The sequence below is a fragment of the Xyrauchen texanus genome, chromosome 35, assembly GCF_025860055.1.
Source record: "Xyrauchen texanus isolate HMW12.3.18 chromosome 35, RBS_HiC_50CHRs, whole genome shotgun sequence".
Classification (NCBI taxonomy): domain Eukaryota; kingdom Metazoa; phylum Chordata; class Actinopteri; order Cypriniformes; family Catostomidae; genus Xyrauchen; species Xyrauchen texanus.
In genome coordinates this window covers 32580756-32601516 of record NC_068310.1, presented here as the reverse complement: position 1 = coordinate 32601516, position 20761 = coordinate 32580756, and the positions used below count along the sequence as shown (strand labels likewise).

General features: G+C 38.9%; 1 protein-coding gene and 1 long non-coding RNA gene across 2 annotated transcripts in view; one reads left to right on the top strand and one right to left on the bottom strand.

Annotated features, from left to right (window-relative positions):
* The window catches only part of LOC127628814 (homeodomain-interacting protein kinase 1-like), a 30216-nt gene extending 9979 nt beyond the window's left edge, over positions 1-20237 (top strand). Inside the window, exons 5-16 of the mRNA XM_052105725.1 lie at positions 865-984; positions 1076-1162; positions 1484-1665; positions 1780-1927; positions 2881-3085; positions 7531-7643; positions 9725-9879; positions 11909-12064; positions 12366-12524; positions 13740-13933; positions 15768-15877; positions 16370-20237. Coding sequence (XP_051961685.1) covers positions 865-984; positions 1076-1162; positions 1484-1665; positions 1780-1927; positions 2881-3085; positions 7531-7643; positions 9725-9879; positions 11909-12064; positions 12366-12524; positions 13740-13933; positions 15768-15877; positions 16370-16747 — 2007 coding nt within the window. The 3' untranslated portion in view covers positions 16748-20237. The remainder of the gene's footprint in view (positions 1-864; positions 985-1075; positions 1163-1483; positions 1666-1779; positions 1928-2880; positions 3086-7530; positions 7644-9724; positions 9880-11908; positions 12065-12365; positions 12525-13739; positions 13934-15767; positions 15878-16369) is intronic.
* On the bottom strand, positions 236-7117 carry LOC127628829 (uncharacterized). The gene is made up of 3 exons (XR_007968704.1): positions 6966-7117; positions 545-679; positions 236-404 (listed from the first exon to the last, which is right to left on the bottom strand). It is a non-coding gene; the product is annotated as an uncharacterized LOC127628829 (long non-coding RNA).
* Positions 20238-20761: the final 524 nt, after the last annotated feature.

The window sequence follows — 20761 nt, the reverse complement described above, 5'->3', positions numbered from 1 at the left end:
ACCACCTCTTAATAATCTGTGCATAGAAGCCCAGAATGGGTTATATATATATATATATATATACAGTGCATTAATAAAGTATTCAGACCCCTTTATTATTTTATTTTGTTTTCACATTTTGTTATGTTGCAGCCTTATGCTAAAATGCTTTAAATTATAATTTTTTTTCACATCAATTTACACTCCATACCCAATAATGACAGCAAAAAGAAACAAGATTCTCTGGTTTGATGAAATGAAGATTAAACTGTTTGGCCTCAATTCAAAGCGTCATGTCTGGAGGACCAGGCCCCGTTTCTCACCTGTGCGGTACCATCCTAACGGTGAAGCATGGTGGTAGCATCATGCTGTGGGGGTGTTTTTCAGCGGCAGGGACTGGGGGACTGGTCAGGGTTGAAGGAAATCTGAAAGCAGCAAATTACAGAGATATCCTTAATGGTAACCTGGTCCAGAGCGCTCGGGAACTCAGACTGGTCCAAAGGTTCACCTTCCAATAGTAAAATGACCCTAAGCACACAGCCAAGACAACACAAGAGTGGCTTACACGTGACAACACTGTAAATGTCCTTTAGTGGACCAGCCAGAGCCCAGACTTGAACCCAATTGAACATCTCTGGAGAGACCTGAAAATGGCTGTCCACTGACGGTCCCCGTCCAACCTGCCAGAGCTTGAGAGGATCTGCGGAGAAGATTGGCAGATAATCCATAATCCAGGTGTGCAAAGCTTTGCATCCTACCCAAAAAGACTTGAGTCTCTAATCGCTGCCTAAGGTGCTTCAGCTAAGTACTGAATACTTTATGAATGCACTGTATATTCTGTATTCTAAATACAGTATGTGATGCATATTTCTGATTGATTTGCAGATTCGGTACATATCCCAGACTCAAGGCTTGCCAGCCGAGTATCTCCTGAGTGCCGGCACTAAAACCAGCCAGTTCTTCCACAAAGGTCCAGACTCCAGCTACCCTCTCTGGAGACTCAAGGCATGTCCCAGTTAAAGCACTGTTGTGTGTTTCAAAGTTATCAGCAGCCAATCGATGATTGAAAGTCTCATTGATATCTTTCTGTTTTTAGACTCCCACAGAGCACGGGGCAGAGTTTGGCATAAAGTCCAAAGAGGCTCGCAAATATATTTTCAACTGCCTTGATGACATGATGCAGGTAGTGTTTGTAAAAATTGTTGTCACACTATTATTAACTTTAGCTGATATGTGTCAGTCAGGATTCAAACCGAATGATTAAGAAAGGATATTTGTAAAAAGAAAATGAACGTGCCTGCATGAATCATAATTATGAACGGAAAGACCCGATGGGGGATTAAAAGGGGCATATCATGGAACACGCAACTTTCTGTGCTCTATTTAATTCAGAGAGGTTTGGCACATTGTGGTTTTCTCTGGGTGGCTTAATTCAAGGAAAATTCCTAAATCCTAAAAACTATGGAGTAGAATAGACATTCAGGTGTTGCATTTCTTGCTCTAGGTCAACATGACTAATATGGAGGGCACAGATATACTGGCAGAGAAGGCAGATCGGAGGGAGTTCATTGATCTGCTGAAGAAAATGCTAATACTAGACGCAGACAAGCGGATCACACCCACCAAGACTCTCAATCATCCGTTTGTAACGATGGCTCACCTACTTCACTTCCCGCACAGCTCTCAGTAAGCCTACTGCACTACCAACAGATCCATTTAATTAAAGTAGGCATTATAATAGTCACATCTCTGTCTGTAATCTTTCACTAACACTAACTTAAGCTCTGCCCTCTCTCATAGTGTAAAATCCTGCTTCCAAAACATGGACATCTGCAAACGCAGGTGTACTGCCTTTGACAACAAGAACCTGTTTGCCGGTCACAACGCCCCCGGTGCTGCTGCCAACCTCACTGTCACCTTCAGCAGTCAGCTTAACCAGCACAGTCAGGTCTGTACTACTGCACAGATGAAATACAGCAACATTTATTTGTTTGCAAATGGTATATTTTTATGAAGACTGGTATAGTTCACCCCAAAATTTAAATTCTCTCATCATACACACACCCTTATGTTTTTCCAAACCTTTATGGCTTTCTTTGACTTTGTAACAGTAAACCCGCAGAAAATACTTAAAGGGATGGTTCACCCAAAAATAAAAATGAAGATCATTTATTCACACTCATGCCATTCCAGATGTATTTGACTTTCTGTCTTCTGCAGAACACAAATGAAGCATTTTAGAAGAATATCTCAGCTCTGTAGGTCCATACAATGCATGTTGATAGGTCCCAAAACTTTTAAGCTTCAAAATGCACATAAAGGCAGCATGAAAGTAATCCATAGGACTCCAGTGGTTAAAACGATATCTTCAGAAGCAATATGACAGCTGTAGGTGAGAAACAGATTGATTTTTAAGTCATTTTTTACTTTCAATCTCCACTTTCACATTCTTCTGTTGTTTTTGGCAATTTGCATTCTTTGTGCTTATTGCCACCTACTGTGCAGGGAGGAAAATATATAGTAAAAAGAACTTAAATATTGATCTGTTTCTCACCACATGTATCACATCACTTCTGAAGGCAAATATTTAACCATTTGAGTCTTCTGGATTACTTTTATGCTGCCTTTATGTGCTTTTTTTGAGCTTCAAAGTTTTGATATCCATCCACTTGCATTGTACAGACCTACAGAGCTGGGATGGCATGTGGGTAAGAAAATAGAAGAAAGAATTTTCATTTTTGGGTGAACTATCCCTTTAAACAATTGAATAGCGATGGTAATGACAAGCTACTATAGTGTCTATTAAAGCAGAGTATGTGCATTCTATATTTAGATGTTCAGTGCTTATTCTGTGCTTGGTCAGTTATGTTAAGAATCTCCCTCTCTTTCCATAACCACCAGATGGCCTCCACTGGGGGCCAGTCCCTGTCTCTTAGCAGCAATGTTCCTTTATTGAACTACCAGCCTGGACTGTACCAGCAGGCCACTATAAATATACCAGGATTGGCACAGCAAAGTGTGCCTCTGCAGACTCGCCCCACTCAGCTGTGTGCTCAGACTGAACCCTTCCAGCAAACCCTCATTGTGTGCCCTCCTACCATACAGGGTGAGCCTGTACCCATCCCTTTTACCCTGTTCTCCTTTCTTTACCTTACCCCCTTTTTTTACCCTATACTTTACCCTACTGCCATTTACACCTTGGCTGCGAATATACGTAAATCCCTACTAAATAGAATGGCAAAAGCAGTATGTCAATGGAGTAGGGTGTCCGAATCCTCGCTATTCATAAAACAGTAGGTGGGGAAATACCCAGATGATCTGCTACATCCGCAGAGGTTCTATTGTGCACATCCAACTGGATACTGTTCAATCCCCTAATGCAACAGGAGCTGAGAAGACCTCACATTCAAAACGTTGAATATTAAAAAAACTTTGGACAGCTATGCAAGTGAGCATACAGTACTAAGAAAAATGTTCCTTGTGCTTAAATTTTGTCGATTATTTTCACGGCTGTTGTTACTACGTCATATATTCGCGTCACTGAACAATGCCCACATTCCTGAAAGAAGTATGTCAGGGAATGTATTCATACTACTCACCTGCATACCTAAAGAACATACTTTTTTTAACGGGCGAGAAATACATTCTTCATCAAATGCAGTTCATGCACTGACTGCATGCAAATTCGGATGCGGTCTCATTTAACCAGACTTATGACTATTGGCTTAAAGGGATAGTTCACCCAAAAATGAAAAGTCTCTCATTATTTACTCACCCACATGCCATCCCAGATGTGTGTGACTTTCTTTCTTCTGTAGAACACAAACAAAGATTTTTTGAAGAATATTTCAGCTCTGTAGGTCCATACAATGCAAGTGAATTGTGGTCAAACATCTGTAGCTCCAAAAATCACAAAGGAAATCTGAAAATATGGATTCCAGCACTGGATTGCTGTGGATTGCTTTTATGTTTCTTTTTTTCCACCATTAACTTGAATTGTGTGGACCTACAGAGCTGAGATATTTTTCTAAAAATCTGCATTTGTGTTCTGCAGAAGAGAGAAAGTCATACACATCTGGGATGGCTTGAAGGTGAGTAAAGGATGACAGAAGTTTCATTTTTGGATGAACTATACCATTAAGTTTTATGTTAAGATCTGAGATCCAAACAGAAATCGCCATGGTTCGTAAACAGATGAAATAGGATTCCAGAGTAGAGGTCGACCGATATTGGTTTTTTTCAGGCCGATGCCGATCTTTTGAAATCCGGGTCGGCCGATGGCCGATTAATGCTGCCGATTTATTTTGGCCGATATGTGCTTGTTTTTAACCTCTTATTTGAACCTTTTATTTGAAAGATAAAATGTAACACAAATAATTACTTAAGATAGACAAAATTTCTCAACAAATACATTTATTGAACACTTGACCAATCTGCACTTGTACACTTAAAATTAAAAATGTATAATGTAAAAACATATTGTATAAATAATGTATAACAAATATATTAAATAAACAAAGCAGGTGTTACGAACTGCTCCGAGACACGAAGGTTGAGATCCAAATTCAGCTTTAATTAAGTGGCAATCCAGACACGTAATCCAATATTCAGAGCATCCAAGAGAAGCACAGGCATAACTAGGGATGGGTATCGTTAAGGTTTTAATGGTATTACTATCTTACCGATACTGCTTATCGATCCGGTACTTTAACGGTATTCTTAACGGTTCTTTTTGTTTATATATATATATATATTACACAAATATAAACGTTATATAGGCACAGTGATTTAATTTCAGGAAGGTCTACTAACATTACTGTTCAGGTGTGGTCTAAAAAGAAATCTAATAAAGTAATCAATTGTAAAATAACACTGCATAGTTTATCATAGATAGATTAATGCAGAAGTTATTCATTCAAGAGCTGTAAGTGATTTTCTCTTTGCCTTTTGTTGTTTGATTCGCAGTAATGACTCAATCGTCACATGTTTAATAGACAGCTTCACCTTTAAGACCGAGTTCAGATCTAATAGACTCCTGATGCAGCATATTTTCTCCCCAACTATTTCCATAACTACGTCCATTTTAGACATAAACTGTGTTTAAGTGAATCTCCAAGCCGGTCGTTTTGACATATTTTTGTGTATAGTTGATCGTTTAGACCAGCGTTTCTCAACGGGGGCATTTGGACAGTGTTGGGGGGCGGTGTGAACGAGGCAGCAGAGAGGGGGGCGCTCAGGCACAAATGGGGGGCGTTACTCAGAGGTACTCAACAGGCGGCCTGCGCAAAAATCTTTTCAGCTCTTCTCCTTAGCCTATGTCTTCGTCTTGCTCGGATTACTGCTGCCACTTCACCAGGAGGATATGCCAGGAGAGCCGCTTCCTAAGTTACACATGCTTTTAAGAGGCGGAGAATTTTCAGCGCAAAATAGAGGCGCGCTTTCACCGGCTTTTTCTGTACATAACGCGGAATACATAATTAGGCGCATAATTAGTGCTTAGGGCTCACACTAATGACCGTAATTAATTAAAAAAAAGTGGCTGTTTTTGACGTCGTTTTTCTTCGGTTCAGTTCAGGTGACCGAGCTGTTGTCGTCTTTGTTCGTCATTTGAAATCAAATGACCGTTTGTAGGCTATTCAAATTTGAAGCCTAGTATATATTGCCTAATTGAGTGCGCGAACGACCGCTGCTTTTTCATTGGCCATTTAGGTTAGTTACGTTATTGTTCACGTGATTGGTTCATCTTAAAAAATGTTGTGTGAGCCTGAATTTGTTTGAATTTCTAAATACATTTGCAATACCTTTCAAACAATCCATGTGTTTTTGCATTTTTTTCCAAACACAATATTACTCAACTTGAGGCTTTTACATGTAGTTTAAATACAATAAGAAACTTCTGTTTCAGTTTTTTTTTTTTTTTATTACAAAAAACTCAGGCTTCAGGTATCAGTGTTGCGTTAAGAGGATCATGAAGAGGTCAGGGGGGCGTTTGTTCAAAAAAGGTTGAGAACCACTGGTTTAGACGCATGAAACCCAAAATAGCCTATAGTTTGCTCGTCTCTTTGCGGTGTGTTTCGGAGCGCGCGCCGCCTTGGGAACGGTATCTCTTGCGCTCTTTTTATTATTAAACGCATCCCGCAATTTAGCAACAGTAGCATTTTACAACAATCACCGATCGTGCTGATTCTGACGTTAAGTTTGAGTTTTAGGGAGAAATGTCAGTGCACCGCTGTGAAGGGAAGGAAGTTGTGCTAGACAGAATGCGGCTTATGTATAAATATTCTTTTTATAATATTTGGAAGGCGAAATCTAAAATAAAATCAGACTAATATCACAGATCTAAACCAGGCTACGTTTGAATGTTTAGTTCTGTCACTCATTAAGCTGTGCTCGTGTTGGGCTCGTTTTGTGCTCGCTGTGGCACCGCGTGAGCGAGTTTCTCTCTCTCTCTCTCTCTCTCTCTCTCTCTCTCTCTCTCTCTCTCTCTCTCTCTCACTCACTGCGAATAGCTAAATTGCATCACAGACAAATGGTTTCATATTATTATTATACATAGAAATGGCTGGCGAGATAAAATAACTTTCTCTTTATAGCAATAAAGAATGTATTTTCTTAATTTCTCCAGTACCGACAGCAGAACCGGTAACGTCCGAGCTTACCAAAGCCAGTCCTACAATACTGCGTTGGTATATTTTTATTACTTATTTATCTGCATTGAGTGACAACCCTCTCAAATATAAGACACACAAATAGAACAATAAAAGTCTCAGATTCACTGTCTGTAATTGCAAAATTCTTGCTTACTTATTGTGACATGATAGCAACACTTCTGCTGTGATAATGCAACTTCAACTACGCTATCAATATCCAAAGTAGCCGAACGTCATGTCAACTATCGCGTTTGTCACGTTTTTTCTTGAAGTTGGCAGTAACATATCAAAAGTTTTTAATTAAATCTAAAGAAGTTATACAAATGTAATCCTTACTGTTTTCTCCAAGGAACTTAGCTCCTTCCTTAGGCACTGGATGAGGTCTGCTCACTCTGCTGGAAAATGACTCTAGGGGCAGTGTGCGTCGAACACGTGTTCCACAACAACACTAGGCTGCCCACAGATGCGCCTGCCTAATAATCGGCTTGATATGCGTGGATATTAACTGATGCCGATTATGTAAAAAATGCAAAAATCGGCTGATTAATCGGCGGCTGATTAATCGGTCGACCTCTATTCCAGAGTTAGGATGATTCTGCAATAGAGCCCCTGGTCCACAAACAGCTGTACAAAAATAGCTGCAAGTGTGTAGATACTAACCTACCCATGTAATTATTACATATTCTCTTTCCATACACCCTTTTCCCTTTACCCTTTATTACCCTATACTCTACACCTTGCATGTAACTAGCTTTCTCCAATACCCTAAACCCTTCATCCAAACCTTTATCCCCTGACACCCTACATTTATTTCTTTAGACCCTAGCCCTCTTATAGTGCTTCAGAAAAGACATTCACTGTTTCCATGGTTCTTGAAACAATGTTTTGTTTAAATCACCAGGGCTGCAAAACAAGCATGCAGGCTATCCAGTGAGAATGGACAACTCTGTCCCCATAGTACCCCAGAACCAATCCACCCAACCACTACACATTCAGCCCGGCATGCTCACACAGGTATGGTTCACTCTGTTTTGTGTGTGTTCATGATAACGTAATAACGTTTTATCTGGAGGTGTCTCTAAACTTTTTCTGCCTTGCTACTCTTTTCATATGGTTCCCTCCATTTTACTGGTTATATGACTGACCTTATGTTCCAAACTGCATAAATAATGCCTTCAGAGCGCACTTCGAAGGGACAACAATCAACAATCATTCCAAACCGATTTTCCAAACAAAAACTTTTTTTGTTAAAGATTGTTATTTTTGATCCCGAAACTGTCACCCCTTTCAAAGTTCTCACAGTGGATGGTAAAGACCTCAATGGGAATAGTGCTTATGGACGATCACTTCTGAATGGAACACACCCTGAATGTTTTGCTTTTTCTCAACTTTTGAATGTCTCTCCCTCTAAGACTCCAAAGTCAAAGATTTTGATCTTTCAGCTGTTGGAGTTTACAACTCTAGTCATTCAGTGTTTGGCCTACACTCTCTATGTTGTCTGTATTGTAATGATGATGGTGGAGATTCTTGGCGTATCACTATCTCCATCCACTCTGCCCGTGCGTTGTAACCCTGTGGTCCATCCTCATTTCCTCCACACCACACATTCCTCTATCCCTTCCGCCACCAGAGCACCAGTATGCCGCAGACCGTGGCCTCCCTGCATCTCCCAGTGGCTTTGTGCTCTCGTTGTGTGGAACAGAGTGCCACCATGCCAGGAAACCCACCCCCATCCTTCCTGACATGCCCATTTCCCAGCCCCTTTTCTTCTTCCTCACACTTACCTCTCCTAAAGATTTGCATGTTGCATTGCTTGACCATATGTCTGACTGCAGCTTGAATAGTCTGCTGCGCTTTTGCTACAAGGTCCAGAGCTTTACCTTCATGAACATGAACTAGACGGTCGTCTTTGACCGTAGCACCATGTCTCGCAAATAAGAGCTGCTTGTTGGGTTAAAAAGAATGTCAACTTTTAAAAGCACGTCTCTGTTATATTTGTTGTCACACCTATCTTATTTTAATGCAAGAATGTATTCAGTCTGAATGGCCCCTTTGGCCAGAAATGAACACGCACGATTCTAGCTACAAAAGCTCAATTTTAAGCGTGTTTGTGTTTCGAAAATTCAGAACTCGATTCATAATGCGACGCAGGTATATGTTGCAATAACAGGTGTTCCAACACAAGACATAGTAGTGCACTAAACATATAGTACTTTATGAAAGTACGCAGCGTAAATACTTCTAGCCACGCAAGCTTGATTTTGAGTGTGTTTGCATTTGGTAATAGAGCCTGTAACCTTTAGCCTCCTTGTTAGCGCACCCACCTCCCACGCTGGAGATGCCGGTTCGAGTCCCATTCGGAGCTGGGCAATGCAATACAAACGTACAGTATTTATCAATATAAGTAATTATTGCACATCGGGTTTGATGGCACAGACATTTGTAGCTAAATCTATCACTCCCTTGAGTATTCAGGTTTGTTACCTCCATAGTAGCATGAGAGCGAATGTTAAGGATGTTCAACTACGCACTTGCAATGCAGTGGTCATTTGTGCCTGGTTTTGCAGGCTTGCGAAGACTATGTTTCTGGCCTAACATGTCTCAGGAACCTATTGGAATTTCAATGCTCATTGCCATTGCTCAGTGATATTGCAGCAGGGCGAGGCAATTATGGATGCAACATTTTTTTTAAGAGTTTAATATGGAAAGTGGTTGTTTAACTTTCTTGTTTTCTTTTCTCTACATCTGTCAAATATTAAACCAGGTGTTTTTTCTTTTGGAGCCCATTCTGTGCTTCAGGGCTCTATCCAGTGAAGCATGGCTGCTTGAGACGATTCCTCTTTCAACTGACTCAATCCTGTGACTACAAACACCTCCTTCTGACACTAACTAATCACTACTTTTCTATGTAGATTGATGGACTGACAATGACAACCCTAACTTGTGACCTGTTGATTCTCTTCAGTTATACAGTATTCCTAGTTTGTAATTAACAGTTTGTTTGTGTTATTGTCATTATAACATATATTCCTATTTCACACAATTCATATATTAGTGTTATGTTAATTTGTCTTCATATATGTGTGTGTGTTTAGCAGGGCTGGCAAGCAGGCACACAGCAGATCCTTATTCCCTCTTCATGGCAGCAGATGTCAGGCATGACCATGCACAACCCTGGCCAGCCAGTGCTGTCTGACTGTCCTGTGAGCTCTCTGCTCTCAGATAGCACCACCCAGAACAACAGCTCGAGGTCAGAATTATTGGTCAACCAATGTGGATTTTTCAATGGCAGAAACAGATAACCAGAGAATGGGGTGGCCGATATAATGCAAATTAGGGCTGGATATTAATCTAGATTTCCTGATCCGTTTCCGATTCACAAGCTCTTGATTCGATTCCAATTTTGGAATTGGAAAATCGATTACAGATGAGAAAACTGTCTCTCAGTGTTTTATTATACAGGGGAGCTTCTAACTTGGTACATTAGGAAAGTATTAATTTTACACATTTGATTTTATCCTTATATTTTCACCATTTTAGTCACATTTTACCTTTTTAGAACGGACAAATTCCAAGGATTCCATCAATTAATATGATATCTTGAAATTGCATATATTATATCGCATCTACTGTATATGACATGCATCATTTTACTGTTTGCAGGGCCTGTCCTGATTATTATATAATCGTCTGATCGCCATTCTAACAGTGGTTGTCTGAGATTACAGTGATTATTGTGCACTTCAAATTCCAATCACATTTGTGTGTCATTCAGTTGAACTCTGCACTTCAATGAGCTGCACTGCAGATGTAAACCAGAGCAGCTCCTGTCCGGAAAAGCATGTGAACCACTTCTCAAGTGCTCTGATGCACGCACTGTCAGCAGAGGCTCGCGCCAAACTCCCACGAAAATATAAACAAATAAATATATATTTATAGTGAGCACAAAGTGTCACAGCTTCACTTGTGTTAATCTCACGCAATGACACAGAGGAGACGCATGCTTACTCTATTTCTGTGGAGTGACAAAATAATAAAACTAAATTTGGAAGGTTTTGCTTCATGAGAAATAAGGGCTTGTGGGTTTAATCCAAGAGCCTTAAAATAAAGTGTGAAAGTGAAGAAATTAGGAAAGAAATATTTAACTATTGCATAATGTAATACAAGTATAATACAAATATATAAAATATAATATACATAGTGTAAGTTCCGAAAACAACAGTGTAAATGTAAAACTGACCAAAATTAAAGTTGACCAAAAATAAATATTTTTTCATATCATTCATAAGTTTTTAAAGCCTTAAAAGGAAATCATACATCTCGATTTATATATTTGAAGTTAAATATTAAATATGACAATTTATATGACAATTAATCGTGAAAGCCCCAAAAGAGACAAGTAATCATCATAGCCTTAAAACAGACAATTAATCATCATTATTGCAATTATTTGTTTGACAATTAATCATCAGCCAAATTTCATAATCGTGACAGCCCTAGTATTTACATTGACTTGTGCTAAACAATACTGTCTCTTTAAGAATACTGGCAGTTCAGTGAGAGGAGTTGCATGGGTTCTTTAGCACATCCGTGCTATGTGGGATTCAAATTAAATGTTTCTATTTTTCTTGTTTTTGGTCAACAACGGACTGTAAAGAACAGAAAGGGTTTTAAAAGAGACATTATGGATTTTGGAGATCTCATTTTTGGACATGCATTACACGGAACGAGTCAAACCAAACTTCTACTCACAACACAGTGAAAAGATCTCAATGCTAAACTTCTTCACCCCTTTACTACTTAATCACTGGCAAGTGATATCTGAACATTTACCAGCCAGTGTCTAATTACAGGTGTTTGTAGTGACATAGCACAAACCTTTGCCACATTTGCTAGTGATTTACTCTCATCTATCTTAGGATATAAGAATCGATATTAGAACTGTTCAAATGAAGATTTCAATGCTTTGGAAAATTCATATTTTTACCCACCCCATATGATGATATATATGTGATATAGACCAAATAATACAATTTGGAATATTTGCCATAGCTGTTCCTATTGTTTCCAACTTTATTCATATATTGTGTGTGTGTATATATATATATATAAGAGAGAAAGAGAGAGAGAATCTTGTGGTAAGCCATGGAAGTCATTTGGAATATTAGTTCTACATGTCTCCGCAGTGAAACTAATCTAAATATGCAAAATATTATTCCTGAAGAGCTATTATCGAGTTATGCTTCTCAACACAGCATGCATTTAATGTTCTCTGCCAGGAGTCGACATGGAGGTCAGTGCGACGGGACGCAGCAGGGCACTACACAGGGGCGTAATGTGAACACACAGATCTCCCACACAGGACCAGCCAACAGTCGCACGCAACAGAGCAAGGTCAAGAGGTCAAAAGGTCGTCATGCTGAGAGCAGAGCCAGGTAACACTCTGAATAAGTCTTGATTAAGAATGTATTCTATCTCCTGATTTGTAATAAGAAAGTAATTGTTAATATACTGTATATTCAAACCTAAGTATAAAACTATAAACATTGGTAATGTAGATAATCTGTATTATTAAAATAATAAAGGTTTGAATGACCTTTTAAACAGTGTTTTATAGATCATTTCATTGATGATATTATTATTTACTTAAACGATGTATTTGAATTCCGTTGGGTGGGATGTTGTTTAGTTTAAGGTTGCTTTTTTAAATAACAAAATTAACTATATATCTTGCAGGCCCATGAAGTCCCTGCATCCAATTCTTTCTGTGGTGCATAACTGCGGTGATGCGTCCCAGCCAATCGTCATCTGCGACACGCCCAGCCCAGCTGTCAGCATTATCACCATCCACAGTGATACGGAGGATGAGGATGACAGGAAGATTCCACCTATAAGGTGTCATCACTTTTACATCACAAAATCCAAAAGTCTTCATACTAGATTTATATACTATATGATCCTTATAAATAATATGTATTGTTTATTATTTTCTTGTTTTTTTTCACTAGCCATGCGAAGAAATTCCTGAAGTTACAATGAAATTCTCTCAAATTTGATGACGCTAACTTTATCATTATATCATAACATTTAACATTATAGTCAAAATGAAAAGCAAGTACAGTGTTTGGGTGAGCTTTAGCATAAAAAGTGTAGTAAAGAACCCTTAAAGGTTACACATTCAGCTAGAAGCAAAACGATAAATTGCTCTGCCTCAAAATCACAGCAGGAGTAGTTTTTTGGACCAATGACATTTCACTGTGAGAGGTAAGACACAGTGTGTCACTCCAAAAATAGAAACATCTGTCAAAATGTCTTGATGTGCTACAAAGTTAACAGTCATGTCTGGATAGGACGAAACTACTATTAAAGGAACAGTTTACCCAAAAATGAAAATTCTCTCATGATTTACTCACCCTCATGCCATCCCTGATGTGTACGACTTTCTTTCTTCAGCAGAACACAAACAAATATTTTTAGAAGAATATCTCAGCTCTCTGAGTCCATATAATGCAAGTGAATGGAGGCCAGAAGCTCCAAAAGAAGATAAAAGCCTCATAGAAGTAATCCATATGACTCCAGATGGTTAAATCCATATCTTCTGAAGTGATTATATAAGTGTGGGGGAGAAACAGATCAATTGTTAAGTCCTTTTTTACTATAAATTCTCATCCCTACCCAGTAGGTGGCGATATGCACAAAGAATGACTTAAATATTGATCTGTTTCTCACCCACACCTATCATATCACTTCTGAAGACATGGATTAAACCACTGGAGTCGTATGGATTACTTTTAACTGCCTTTTTGGCCTTCAAAGATTTGGTCAACATACACCTGCATGGAATAGACCAACAGAGCTGAGATATTCTTCTAAAAACCCTGTTTGTGTTCTGCAGAAGACAGTAAGTCATACATATCTGGGATGGCATGTGGGTGAACTGGCATGAACTATCCTTTAAACATGGATGATGATGTGATTTGTCATTTTATTGCATTGCAACTAGATAGGATGAGGCTTAAGGTCTGCGCACTTAGCATCTACTTCAGAAATGTCATTATGAGCTCAATATTGTGATCTTTAGTGTTGTTTTCTCTTGTGTGGCTGCTGTAGTGTGAACCAGCGTGCAAACGTGATCAGCTGTGTGACTGTTCATGACTCCCAGGATTCAGACTCCTCCATCAGCACTCCTTTCAGCCCCAAACGCCTCCCTGACTTTAAAGGGAACAAAACGCAGCACTCCTCCAAATCTCTGGCTGTGGTCATGCCCTCAGTGAAGACACAGCTCTGGGATGGAGCATCAACAGGTTAGTAAGAGTGGCTGAACTATGTGTGTTTATGTGTTTTTTTTTTTATTTGTTTCGATGTTATGTTGTATTTGTTTGGATTGGTTTTTTTTTTGTTTTGTGCTGTTTTGTTTTAGTTTGCACTTGTTTTGATTTTGTTTTGTGCTGTTTTGTTTTAGTTTGCACTTGTTTTGATTTTGTTTTGTGCTGTTTTGTTTTAGTTTGCACTTGTTTTGGTTTTGTTTTGTGTTGTTTTTTTGTTTAGTTTGGTTTTGTTTTTGATTGTCTTTTTGGTTTTGTGCTGGTTGTATTTATAAAATTTTTATTAAATTGTTTGGGTGTTGTTTTTTTGTTTGCTTGGGCCCATATTCTACTTTTTTGTGACTTGTTGCTTGAAATGTAATTATAGCGTCAGTCAAAGTGTCTTGCACCAACAACATAATTTAGTTTTAAACTACCATTTTCAAACCACTCTCTTAGAGTTGTTTTGTGCTTATAGTTTTTATAGTATTATTATTAGTTTGATTTGCTTTTTGTTTGGTTTTAATTTATTTTGTTTAGTTTTGTTTTGGTTTGTGGAGGGGGGTGGGTGGCTTTGGTTTTGTTAGGAGCCATATTGGACAATTTTGTAGCTCTTTCCATAAAGTTTACTTGTAATGTTAGACACTGGTTCTGGCACCAACAATATAATTTTTTTATAATTTTTAAACAACCATTTTTAACTCTTTATATTACACTTAAAATGAATCAGGCTGTTTTTGCTACTGCACCTTTAAGACGTCTACTTGTAAATTACCTCTGATATGATTTGCTTGCCTCTTTGCATTAGTGCTGTCAAATAACAATTTAAGAAAACAAAGCACATTCGAAAATTAATTCGAATTTTGGATCTGTACCAAGCACTGACAGTGACTTCAGGCCGATCGCATTCTTGCACTAAAAAAGGCTAGATGCAGCAAAACAAATACAATTTAACAGAAAGCAGGTGTCTCAAGATGCATTTTAAAGGTTGAAGAAGTTCTTTGACTTGACACAGCATCTAATAAACACACAGCACTCCTGCACGAGATGCTGCATAAACAACGAAGCACGGGGATACAACCATAGATGTTCATCTAGACCATATTAACATAGAAAACAAGTGGTAAACTGGATGGTTGCAAAAGCTCTCGGTGTGAAAAGCCCCTTAGGTGGAGGTCTTTGGTCATTGTGTCTTCCTCTCTTATCAGCGTTTATCAGATTCATCAATGTTTTTTTTTTTAAATGCTTTGCCAGGAAAGCACCAGTTTATAAAGCTTGAGTCTGGGGTAGTAGCACCAACACCACGTGTACATAGAACTAACTGTCTACTGAAGCGGTTTCCTCCCCTTGTTTTACTTTTTACTTAATTAAGAATATGAATAAACTTATGATTTATTTATTATTTCAGGTACATTAGTTTAAAATGGAATGCTCTTTTTTTTTTCTTTTTTTTTTAACAGCCAGGAATGTTCTTTGCAATAATTTAACACGGTGCTGTATGGGTTATATGTAAGGAAACAACGTCAGTTTTCAATTTGAATTTTGGTAATATTTAAGGTAAAACTCAGAATTTAGTTACTCAGCCCAGTAGCCCTTCTTTGCATATGAAAACAAGTTGCTCAACTCTCAATTTGCATTAATATTTGCTGTAAATATAGGTGGTCGTATGTGGATGTCCTCATGTTTGTGACATCAAAACCATGACTATTTTTGAATATTTTTCAAATATTTGTGTTGAGATTGCTTGAGTAGATTGATCTCTTATTTTAAAAGAGCCAGGACAATACTTTTTTTCCATGATATCACTTTTAATATATTATTTCTGTATTTTCAGAGCAAAATTCGAATAGTTCGGGAAAATCAAAGAAAGCTTACTCGCAGTTCAGCGGTGACCAGCATCAGAGGGCAGCATCTAACAGATCTCAGCCTCTAAACCTCAGCCAGGTAAGACTGAACAGCTCCAAAGTTTTAAGTTACATTTATACCTAATTTCTTTAAGCATCACTATTTCTGTTGCTCATACTAGGGATTAGGCATTAAAAAAAATAAAAAAAACACTAAAACTAAGTTTTAAACACTTCCCACACCATTTGTGTGAAGGACATCAATAGAACCTCACATCATTAGAAGAGATCTGATAGTAAATTTCTATCTAGGGACCAAAATGTCATGCATTAGGCCAGTAAGAAACAACTTTGCTACCATTCTGAACACCTTAGCTGCCATGCAGATCACCCTAGCAATGGCCGGAAAAAATATTCGGAACACCTTAGCAAATACTGGGAAAGGCCAACTACAACATTGTGCCATTTGGTTTTTGCATCAGGAAAGCTACATTTACTTTTTCTCATGAGACAAAACAAAAACAATTCTAAACCGTTTCCTGGTGCTATCCTGTTTATTCCACACATTCGTTGACTCGCCCCACCCATGCAGGCGCAGCAGTCAATGATGTCATCTCACGACCGCTCGGGGGGCAGGTCCCGTAGACGCCAGTCCACCTACCCTCCTACAGGCCCCTCCCACTACAGGCTACACGAAGCGGCACTCTTCGGATCCGCCTCCAGCCTCTACGCTTACCCAGCGTCTGCAGCCCTGGCCTCCGTATCACAGGCAGTCGACCAGTTGCACAATTCAGCCAGTTCCTCCTCGTCCTCGATCCATCACAAGCGCACCGCTGGGCCGTACTCGGCCTCGTTGAGTCTCCTGCAGAAGAACAGTGCCATGGGCGTCATGTGTCAGACTCCATACCAACAACAGCAGCTGTCTGCGCAATCATACCAGCGCTCCCTCAGCCAGAGAAAACTCAACTAGTACTCTTACCTATGAGAGGACAAAAAATGCCCGCACATGTGTCCACTGATTTAAGAGCTTTGATATTTGGTGGTGGAAAACTCAAAATGACATTTGATCTTTATCATGTTTCTTTTAATAATAGTGTTATTTTATTTGTTTGATTCATTTTAGTGTTTGTTGTCTTTAAAGCATTTCAAAGAGCACTTACTGCATTTTAGGTCATTTCAGAACATAAAATGCGAATGTTTGATGTGAAAGTTTCATATGAAATAATGGACATTGTAATCAAGTAACCAGTCATTTACTTTTATGCACTAAAGCAAAAGGGAACATTGCAGCTTTCTAACGAATGAATTGCATTTCTTCTCCAAACCGTTATAGAGATGCAACCTTTTAAATGTTGGCTGAGATAATTCATTTCAAATGCTTTCCTTTTTACATAGTGCATAAAACTGAATGTGTTTCTTGGTTAAAGAGTAGGTCACATATTTTAAACATTTCTATAATAACTCAGGCTTTCATTATAATTTAGTTTGAATTGACATTTATAGAATTCATGTTTATACATTTCTGTCTTTTTTATGTGCGTCCGCAGGAAATAACTGGCGATATCTCCACTAGAACAGCTTAAATGGTATTTATAAATGATTTACTGACATCTATCTAATTCAAAATATGTCAGAATGATGCATAAATGATGAACTCTGACAATGCCTAAGCATTCTGCTGGCATACCCAAATGTTGTATTTGGAATAGTTACATTTGCAACATGCAGTGCCTTGCAAAATTATTCAGACCCCTGACCAATTATCTCATGTTATTGAATGACAAATGGTGCAATTAAATTTCATTCTGTTTGATATTTTATTTTAAAACACTGGAACTCAAAATCTGTTATTTATAGGTAACATTGGTTCTATATTGGTTCTATTAATTTAAAAGCTGAAATATCTGGCTTGCATAAGTATTCAACCCCTGTGCTGTAGAAGCTGCCAGGTTACAACGATGAAAGAAATTGCCCTAACAAGGACACAATTGCTTTACCATTGACATCCACCTGTGAATAATTAAAGTTGCAATCACATTTTCTGGATGAAAACCCATTGTTGAAGGATCATTGGTCAGGCTGTGAATCTAAAGGAAAATGAAGACCAAAGAGCATTCCACAGAAGTTAGAGATAAAGTAATACAAATGCATAGATTAGGGAAAGGGTACAAAATAATATCCAAATGTTTGAATATCCCAGTGAGCACAATTAGATCAATAATCAGGAAGTGGAAGCTGCACCACACAGGCACTGCCAAGAAAAGGCCGTTCCTCAAAATTCAGTGCTCTAACAAAAGGAGACTTGAGAGAGAAGCCACAGAGAGGCCAACAATCACTTTTAAGTGGCTGGGAGTTGAGTAATGGTGCACCAGTCTGCCATATCTAGAGCACTGCATAACACTGGCCTGTATGGGCGGGTGGCAAGAAAGAAGCCGTTACTCAAAATGTACCATCTGAAAGCACGTCTGGAGTTTACCAGAAAGCATGTGGAGGGACCCAGCTGCGATGTGGAAGAAGGTTTTGTAGTCCGATGAGACCAAGATAGAGCTTTTTGGCCAAAACTCAAAGCGCTGTGTGGCGCAAACCTAACTCTTCCTATGTCTCAAGACACAACATCCCTACAGTGAAGTATGGTGGTGGAAGCATCATGCTGTAGGGATGCTTCTCATCAGCAGGGACTGTTAGAGTTAAAGGAAGAATGGGTAGAGCAAAATATAGGGATAAAACTGAAAGAGAACCTGCTTCAGTCTGTTAAAAAACTGAAGCTTGGGAGGAAATTCACCTTCAGCATGACAATGATCCCAAGCACAAGGCCAAAGCAACATTGGAGTGACTCAAGAACAAAATGATAAATGTCCTACAGTGGGCCAGTCAAAGTCCTGATCTCAATCCTACTGAGAATCTGTGGCACTATTCGAAAAGTGCAGTCCACAAGCATCACCCAACCAACCTGAACAACCTGGAGCAAATCTGCCAAGAAGAATGGGCCAAAGTCACTTGCCGTGTGCAAAGCTGGTACATATGTACCCCAAAATACTTTAAGCAGTTATTGCAGCAAAAGGTGGCTCGATCAAATATTAATGTGTGGGGGTTGAATACTTATGCAAGCAAGATATTTCAGTTTTGTATTTTTAATACAAATTCACCTTAGAATAATTGATTTTGTGTTTCAGTGTTTTAAAATAAAATATCAATTCGAATGAAATTTCTGTGTATTTTTTGTAATTCGATAATATGAGAGAATTGTTCAGGGGTCTGAATACTTTTGCATGGCACTGTATTTGAAAGTGGGTCTATTTCTGTAACAGTACAAGGGATGTTACTGCTGTTTCTTGGTGAACCAAGACTAACCCAAAATATCCTTAGAAACTGTGCAAAAAGTTTTTACATGACATTTTATGTATCAAATTTATGCTCAAACATATTCCTAATATTAGTAATTGGAATGTGTATAGTTTGAATTAAGGGTCCAAACAAACAGCTGTTCAAAGTTTGATCCTAGCGTCACTTCTCGCTCATTTACTATTAAATAATGGCTAGAGGATTATTCAAAATAGTTTTTCTTTTTTGATATTTTACAGATGTTTGATAACTAACATTTTACTTTATTACCATTAACATTTTGTTATATGACAGTCGAGAGCTCTTGAGCACAAAATATCACAAGTTAACTTTCTATGTTAACATAATTGCTCTCCAATTTATTTATTGAATTATGTGTGGACTATCGATAGATATTTGTATATTTGTTTTTATTTAACAATAATAATTGCTCTTTCTTTTAATTACATTTTTATAGACTTTGTATAGTTTTTTTAGGTTCATTTGAAAGTACCCTCAATTTTACTGGCACTCAAGGTTAGGGTATACTTTTAGGCTTATACGTAAGATTTACCGCGTGCCGTTCCTTCTCGTTTGATGCACGAGACTGCGCCTGCTTCGTAATACACTCTAGCCTAGTCAACTGGACGCGCATGCGCCAATGATGAACTAGGCTGCACGACGAGTAATGTGCTGATGGCGACATTTGCGTTGCGCAGAAAACCGAAGTATACTCTGGCCTTTATATGATTATGTGTTCAGTGTGAATTGTGACGACAGTTACATGTTATTTGTTATGTAATGTCGCCAGCATTGTGTCCTAATACACGTTAAGTTCATACTGACAGCGATTTGCAACAACAAACGTTGGCGATTGTAACGCTATTGGTGTGTTTTCGGTGCTTTGCGACGTAATACAGTTACAGCTAAACAGGAAACATGTAATGTTTAATAGACAGTTATGTGGAGCAGGATTACAGTGAACATGGCTACATCAGAAATGAAAACTTCGCGACTGACAAAAAGTTGCAGTCGTGTATGGCAAGCCCTTTTGACATATATTCACATGCAGGAAATGAATGATAGTTCCCTCTCGAGAGGTCTCTCCTATTGCGTAAGTAGCTTACGCTATGGGAAAACTCAGTTTCTCGAGAAATATTGAAGTCTTTATGTAAAACGCATTGCAGCTGCACAGCAGACAGCAATGAGCGAGGCAGCTCGGTCATTGGCAGTGCTGCGGCAACTTGCTCGAACCAATGACGGGGCGACTCTGAACGCGCGACCAATTAGCGCGCTTCACGCCCGTGCACTCAGAGCCTGCCAAGATTGGCGTGGCTAAGGCTATATATTAGGCGCCCCGTCATGAGAGTTCTTTAGATTTAATCTCCTTCAGCGAAGACCTTCTCTTCGCTGGATCCTCCGGATTATTGGAGTCTTTTCGCCCGCCGTTGACAAAGCCGCCTTCAGCCGCCTTCAAAGCCTTCTGCTACGCCATCCGGCGCGCATCACCCTGATATCCTTTGCTAAGCTACTTTGCAAGTGTTCGCCTCTGCGATGCTTTTGTATTTTAGTAAAAGAGCAATTTCGAGGCGTTGTTCCAAATGCCTTCCACCTGCGCCTCGTGCAGAGGCCTTCTTCCTGACGGGGACCGTCACATTATCTG